Source organism: Balaenoptera borealis, assembly GCF_965194805.1.
Source record: "Balaenoptera borealis genome assembly, chromosome: 2".
NCBI classification, from domain to species: Eukaryota; Metazoa; Chordata; class Mammalia; order Artiodactyla; family Balaenopteridae; genus Balaenoptera; species Balaenoptera borealis.
This window is the reverse complement of record NC_138867.1, coordinates 172,967,335-172,974,360: the sequence shown is the minus strand read 5'-3', so window position 1 is coordinate 172,974,360 and position 7,026 is coordinate 172,967,335. Positions and strand designations below refer to the sequence as shown.

The window sequence follows — 7,026 nt, the reverse complement described above, 5'->3', positions numbered from 1 at the left end:
TACATTGGCAGGTGGATTCTTAACCACTGCGCCACCAGGGAAGCCCTATTTTATCTAATTATTGTAACATTTCCAGGAGGAAAAACACCAGTATTATTCCCATTTAACAGAAGAGAACTCGAAAACTCCGTAACACACCTCCGGGAGAAAAGAGACCCGGAGTGGGAAGAAGCGTCGCTACCTCATCATAGCCCCTAGACCACCCGAGGTGTACTTCTATATACATAAGTTTGCCAGGGAAGTGGAACCCGGAACGGGCCACCGAGACTTCCCAGCGTATCTACAACTCCCGTCATGCGCGCGCGCCGACGCTCCCTTACGTCGCGTTTGAACAGGAGGGCTAGTCTCCCCACGTCTTGGGAGTTGTAGTCTCGCCGCAAACGGAGGCCGGGCTGTGAGAGTTTGGTGGATCTGGAGCCAATGAAGAAGCAGATCTTATTGAGCTCGGGGCCGACGAGCCAATGGGCTCGCGGCCTCGAATGGGAGGTACTTCCGGCCACGAAGTCGAGTTGAGCGGCTGCGCGAGGGCGGTCACTTCCTTTTCGAGGGTGGCGGCGAGCGCGGATAGAGCGTTATGAAGGCCTCGGGCACGGTAAGACGAGCGCGGTGGGGCAGGGAGTGGGAACGCGAAGCGGACCGAATCGTGGGCCACGGGAGGAGGCATAGGACACGCGGGAAGTGCTTGTTCCGGCTAGGTCCCGCGCGCCGCCGTCCCCAGTTGCAGCCAACATGGCGGCCACTGCGGAGCCGCGTGGGGAGGCCGGTGCATGGTCCGGGCCGGCTCGGGGATCGCGGAGGCCGGGGAGGCCGAGTCTCCTTTCCAGGGGAAGGGACAAGTTGCGCGGCGTGGAAACATGCGCCGCGGGACCTCATCGAGCTTCCGAGCCTCAGTTTCCCCGTCAGCAAAGTGGACAAGGTGGCGGGAGGGCGGGGAGGGGAGGGATGGCAATAGAATTCTGTTTCTCCTGGCATGGCTGTGAGAGAAATAGAAGAAATGTGTAAGTCCGAGCTGACATGGAGAGTGCGAGCCTTATCGCTGTGGAGAGTGCTGGGCAAAATCAGAGAGTGTTAATAGCACAGAGATGGAAGAGTAGGCCCTGGGGAGAAACAGTATGGGTGGGTCATTTTCAGTTTTCCAGCCCCAGTTTCCACACTGGAAAAGGGGCCGACCGCATCGGTATCCCTTCCTGAATGGGTGGTCTGGGAGGCCGATGAGTCAGGTTGAGAGATAGAAGCAGGAACCGAGTTTGTGAGGTTTGGGGTTATTTTTTATTGATAGTAGTAAAATGGTGACGGGTCATCTTATGGAGGTGGCTCCTTTCTAGTATACCACAGGATTTGGACCTGGTAGACATCTTCACCTTCTGCATCTGTGTAAACAGGGAGCTTACACTTGGGAGTCCAAACCCCTTGGACTGCAGCTGGGAAAACTGAGGCAGCTGCAAGTCATGACAGCAGTGCAGGGAGCCCAGAGCTGGGCAGGGAACTGGATTCTTGTCCTGGTTCTGCCTGGAGTTGGCTGTGAGATCCCAGGCTGGTCGCTGTCTCTGGGGTCTGGAATGAAAGAGGATTTTGGCAAGTTACTGTGAACTGCAGAGATGCTCTGGAGGAAAGAGACAGCTTGACTGTTCCAGGCCAGCCCATAGAAAGGGAGAGGAAGGGAGGGGTTGAGACCCTCACCCAGCTTTCCTGAGCCAGGGCAGAGGGCACGCAGGCACCTTGGTCAATCCTCCCCACTCTCACTCCCTTTTATGTGGAAGGCTCAGACAGTGGCATGACCCACAGTCAGCCAGATTTCACATGGAGGCCCTGGGGTGGGACTTGCCCTTCTTTTTCCCCTGATCCAGTTGTCAACTGGCTTGGGAAGGGGAGCACAGTGAGTTTCCACAGTTACCTCTGGGCTTTGGGTGCTGGCCCCACCTCACCCCCATTTCTCTTTCAGCTTCGAGAATACAAGGTGGTGGGGCGCTGCCTGCCGACCCCCAAGTGCCGCACGCCGCCCCTCTATCGCATGCGGATCTTTGCGCCTAACCATGTTGTTGCCAAGTCCCGCTTCTGGTACTTTGTATCTCAGCTGAAGAAGATGAAGAAGTCTTCAGGGGAAATTGTCTACTGTGGACAGGTATGGGGTGTCTGAGGCTGGGTGGGATCCGGAGAGGATTTACACCCTCCCATGGGGCAGCTGTCACCCCACAGAATTAGCAGACTTTACAAACTCTGGTCTGTTCCCTTGTGCTCTTCAGGCCCTAGGTTGGGATGGAATAGGTGACTTGGTGCCCTTTTCCTAATGAGAAAGCCCAAGGCCCAGGGAAGGCCTGCTGGGACCCCTTGGTTGAGGCTGGGCCTCATCTGTAAAGTGTGGGGGGAGATGCTGGACTCTGCACTGTGAGGCTACACTGGGCAGCAGGTGGTTTTGGGCCCAGATGGTCCCAGGAGAGTTGTGTTGAGGGGTGGTCTGGAGCTGTGTCAGTCCCCATGGGGGAAGCATCTCGGCCTGGTCTGCTCTGCACCCCTGCTGTTGCTATGGGAATTTCCCTTGCACAGCAGATTTCTCCTCAGATGTCTGAAGGTTCGGGGACTGGGAAATAGGCAAGAGAGGCCTGGGGGCTGGGCTGTCCTTTGGAGTGGCGGGGCGGGGCGGGAGCAGAGGTTCAGGGATGGAGGGGGTCTGATTGAAGCCCACTTGCTGCTCTCGCCTCAGCTGGTCTCCTCTCCTTGGCAGGTGTTCGAAAAATCTCCCCTGCGGGTGAAGAACTTCGGCATCTGGCTGCGCTATGACTCCCGCAGTGGCACCCACAACATGTACCGGGAGTACCGGGACCTGACCACAGCCGGTGCTGTCACCCAGTGCTGTAAGCCGCCGGGTCCCCAAACCAGGTCCCTCCTTTAGGCTCACAGAGCAGGTACTTGTAGCTCAGTCTGACATCCTTCCTGCCAGACTGGACAGGAAGACGCAAGACAGGACAAACGCAAGAGCTTTCTTGGGGGTAGGTGGGAGTCCCAGGGATGGTGACAGGGGAGGCACAGGAGGTGTTGCTTTGGGGGCAGGAGGAGTGGAGAGGATGCCCCAAGCACACCTTTTTCTGGAACCTTGGCAGCAAGTGGACTTAGGAGATTGGAGGGAGGGTCCTCGAGTCATTCCTGAGCTGGTTCAGTCACCCACCACCAACTGCATCTGGAACCTCCTTCTTGAGGTTTGAGGTCAGCCCCTTGTGTAGAGACAACTGCTGCTCAGAACCTAGTCCAGCCCCTGTCCAGTGGTGGGACCTGCCATTCGCAGCCCCAGGTGCTCCCAGGGTGGGTCACCTACCAGGACCAGAGTCCAAGCACCTAAACCCAAGAACTGCTGTTTCTTGTAACAGTGGTTTAAACAGAGGTGCTAACAGCAAGTGGATCTTGTCGCCTTTGGGGGCCTGCAGCCATGCCCCTCAAAGTGAATTTGGAGGTTCTACACACTTGGTAGCCAGTACCTGCTGGGACCAGATGCTGTGGCCACTCGTTCCCCAAGTGCCCCCCTTTCTGATCCCTGTAGACCGAGACATGGGCGCCCGGCACCGTGCCCGGGCCCACTCGATCCAGATCATGAAGGTGGAGGAGATCGCAGCCAGCAAGTGCCGGCGACCAGCAGTCAAGCAGTTCCACGTGAGTGCCCTCGGGGCCCTGCTGGGCAGGCTGGGCTGAAGGGGCTGCCCTGGAACGCCAGACTGGCCTGGCAGCTCCTCCAGACTTGGGAGATGCAGTAAAGCACCGGGTTTGACGCAGGAGCCCAGTGGGGGTGGCCACACCTCAGTGGTCCTTGGGAGACAAGGTTAAGAGCCTCCCCCCAACACCCTTGCCTGCCTTTTCATATTACAGGACTCCAAGATCAAATTCCCACTGCCCCACCGGGTTCTCCGTCGCCAGCACAAGCCACGCTTCACCACCAAGAGGCCCAACACCTTCTTTTAGATGCAGGGCCTCCCTGTTCCCAGGTCTGCCCAAATAAAACTCGTTGGGAAAACCGGGCACTCAGATGCAGTTGTTTTCTTTGCACACCCTGCAGAACTCAAAAGGGTGCAGCCAAGCTGTGAGTGCTCGGGGAGGAGTCCTCCTCTCCTCGAGTAGGGCCCTGACATTGGATTCTCCAGAAGGGGAGCTCTAGGAATGGCCAGCCCCTGCCCCCCTCAGCTCTCTCAGTGCCAGCAGGCAGCTCTGTGCTGTGAGCTTTGGGGTATGCTGTAGGCCACAGGTTTGGCCCCCAAATCTTTCTTACCTGCCTTGTTAGACACAATTCTCAGCTCTGTGCGTCCCCCCGCCGTCCCCCATTTTTGTGGTGGTGAGATGACAGCTGCACCCTGAGGGAGATCAGGTTGATGGGGTTGGTTTCATTCTGTGTGTGGCCTTCCCCACCCAGCCTACAACCCTGGTCAAGATCCTCACAGCAGACACAAGGGGGCGTCCAAGAGGGTCATGAGCCTGCTGTGCTAGCTTGTTTCCCCTTCGCCAGCTGGGGGCCTCTTGAATGAAGCTGTCCTAATCCTGCCCAAGGAGGTCAAGGTTTCACAGTGGGCATCTGTCTCCTGGAATTCCAGGCATGAAGATAATCCCACCCTGGCCTGAGCTCCTCAGCCAGGAGGCTGGGGCACAGCTAAGAGCTCAGATGTTGGGAACATCTGTCCTTGGTGTGTCACCCTGGGCAACCCTGGCCCTTTGAACCTTGGTGTCCTCTTCAGAAGGTCTGGACACTGACCCGATTTGCTCAGTTGACAAGCCTTAGGGAGTCACACTGCTCTGCAGGCAGTGGGTACACAGGTCAACGAGGACCTGCCTTGTGTTCCAGAGAGCCGTCGATTGGGAAGAAGCTGAGGCACAAAGAGGTAGTCGGGGGGGGGGGGCGGGGAGAGCAACCAGTCCTGGAGGGTGGTCCTGGATAGGGGCACAGTCTTCCCTTCCCCACCTGTGGCGGTGGGACTAGTTGGCAGGATGATCCTGGGTGGTTTCCAGAAAACCAGCTCACTTCAAACCCCACCTGTTCTTGGAGAGGTGCCCAAGGCAGGGCTCAGGCACAGCTAGCCATTCTCATGGGAAAGACAGGCCCTGGGTCCTTGCTGGCTGCTTTGCCTGTTGCAACACCGGTGCCTCTTTCCCACCTCCCGGGCCTTTGCACTTGCTGAGCGCTGTGCCTAGACTGCTCTCCACAGATCCTCACTGCCTCGCTGAAGACTGAACCATTGGGTTTCTGTCCCCCACCAGACGGAGTCTGAGAGGGCAGGGACCACATGTGTCACTGCGTCACCAGGAGGAGTTAAGTAAGTCTGAGAAGAGTAGTGATGGCCAGTGACTATCCCTCTACCTGTATCTGCACCACGTGGGGAAAAGTCCTGGGTCTGGCAATGCTGGGCCAAATTTTTGATGTTAACTCTGCCAAAATGTCTTCCACGGATGTTCCAATTCATTCTCAACAGCACTTAATAAGGGGTCATGTTTTCCTCCAGCCTTGCCCACAACTTGGGTTAGCAAGCCGGTGGCTGAAAAAAAGCACATCTTAGGATTTGAATTTGCTTTTCCTTATGCAAAAGCATTCTGCCCTGATAAAAAAATCGTTTACATGAAAGAAAAAAGTCTTACAAAGTTGAATCACTTTTTAAAAGCTCTGGTATCATAATTCCCTGGCAGTCCAGTGGTTAGGACTCGGCGCTTTCACCTCTGGGGCCCGGGTTCAATCCCTGGTCGGGGAACTAAGATCCTGCAAGTCGTGTGGTGTGTACCCACCCCACCTCCCGAAGAAAAAGCTCAGGTATGTGGGGCGAAAGCCTGAAAAAAATCTCTACATATGTTGTAAATACTTTTTTCCTCAGGGTACTTTCTGATGTTTAAGGTATATTTTGGGGGGCCAGGCCAAATTTTTCTTTATGTTTCCCTAGTTGATTTCATTAACCCTGTGCTTTCTGGCAGAAATTCCTGGTTGCCCTAAATATTCCTTCTCTCCTTCCTCAGTAAAAGGAATCTCCATATCTAGATGCCAACCCAGAAAAGTTTCCCAGCCTTTTAACCTAGGGATGGGCATGTGATACTAGCAGTAGTGATGTGTGCCATTTTCAGGAACTACCATCTGGCTAGAATATAGGCACAATGGCTGGTACTCCAGCAGCTGTTTTTACCCTGGGTCTGCATGACTAGAACATGAGAAGTAAACACCTTTGTAGGCTATGATCTGGAACTCCTGATGCCTGTGCCTGGGGCAAGTCACGGCCCACTCTGAGCCTTAGGTTTTTCCTATGTAAAGTGGGAATAGTGATCCCTCAGGTCTGGGGGTGAGGGCTTCAGATGAGCTAGAGGTCGAGAGGCCAGGAGTGTCAGGTGGGAGAATGCGCCACCAGGAAAGTGGGAAGCCAGGGACCCGCAAATGTCCCCCATGCACCCCCATCCCTACCTTGAAGCTCCACCAAGGCTTCATCCACATTACAGCCTGGGAACCAGTTGGGAGGGCTCTGCCCCAGCCAGCTAAGGGATGGGGTCAGTCTCATTGAGGAGGTCTTGAACCAAGTGATGAGTGAGCCCCCAGTTTGCCCACACCCGTATTCATCCACCCACCCTGCCATCTACTCATCCTCTTGTAACTTTGTCACCCCCTACCATGTAGCTACCCACCTGCCAATTCCCCCACAAACCCTGCTTACAGCAGCCATCCAAAGCTGGCTGGAGGTGAGGACCACTGAACTGAACCCTCAATCGCCAGTGGGAGTTGAGATGCCAGGACCAACCAGCGCAAAGGCCCAGAGCTAGGAGGAAATGGGCCCATCCATGTGTGGTCTGTGAGGCAGGACTGGCCACTTGGATCACTGACTCCTCTCTGTGGTCAGCTGGGGCCCAGGAACAGGTTCTTGCCCAGGCTCACCCAGCCAGTCCAAGGATGGGCAGGAATCTGGAACCCGAGAGGCCTGGTGGACCCCTCCCTCCTCCTCAGGTGCTGAGGCACTCCCAGGTCCCACCCCTGGGCTTGTCCAGGTGCCAGCTGTCACAACTGGGCAGGGCTGGGAGCCCTGG

General features: G+C 56.1%; 1 protein-coding gene across 1 annotated transcript; it reads left to right on the top strand.

The window, feature by feature from the left end:
* Nucleotides 1–475: 475 nt before the first annotated feature.
* RPL18A (ribosomal protein L18a) lies at nt 476–4,011 on the top strand. The gene is made up of 5 exons (XM_082381537.1): nt 476–592; nt 1,943–2,122; nt 2,723–2,852; nt 3,533–3,642; nt 3,856–4,011. The coding sequence occupies exons 1-5, from the start codon at nt 575–577 to the stop codon at nt 3,946–3,948; spliced, it is 531 nt and encodes a 176-aa protein (XP_082237663.1). The 5' UTR covers nt 476–574; the 3' UTR covers nt 3,949–4,011.
* The last annotated feature ends 3,015 nt before the right edge of the window (nt 4,012–7,026 follow it).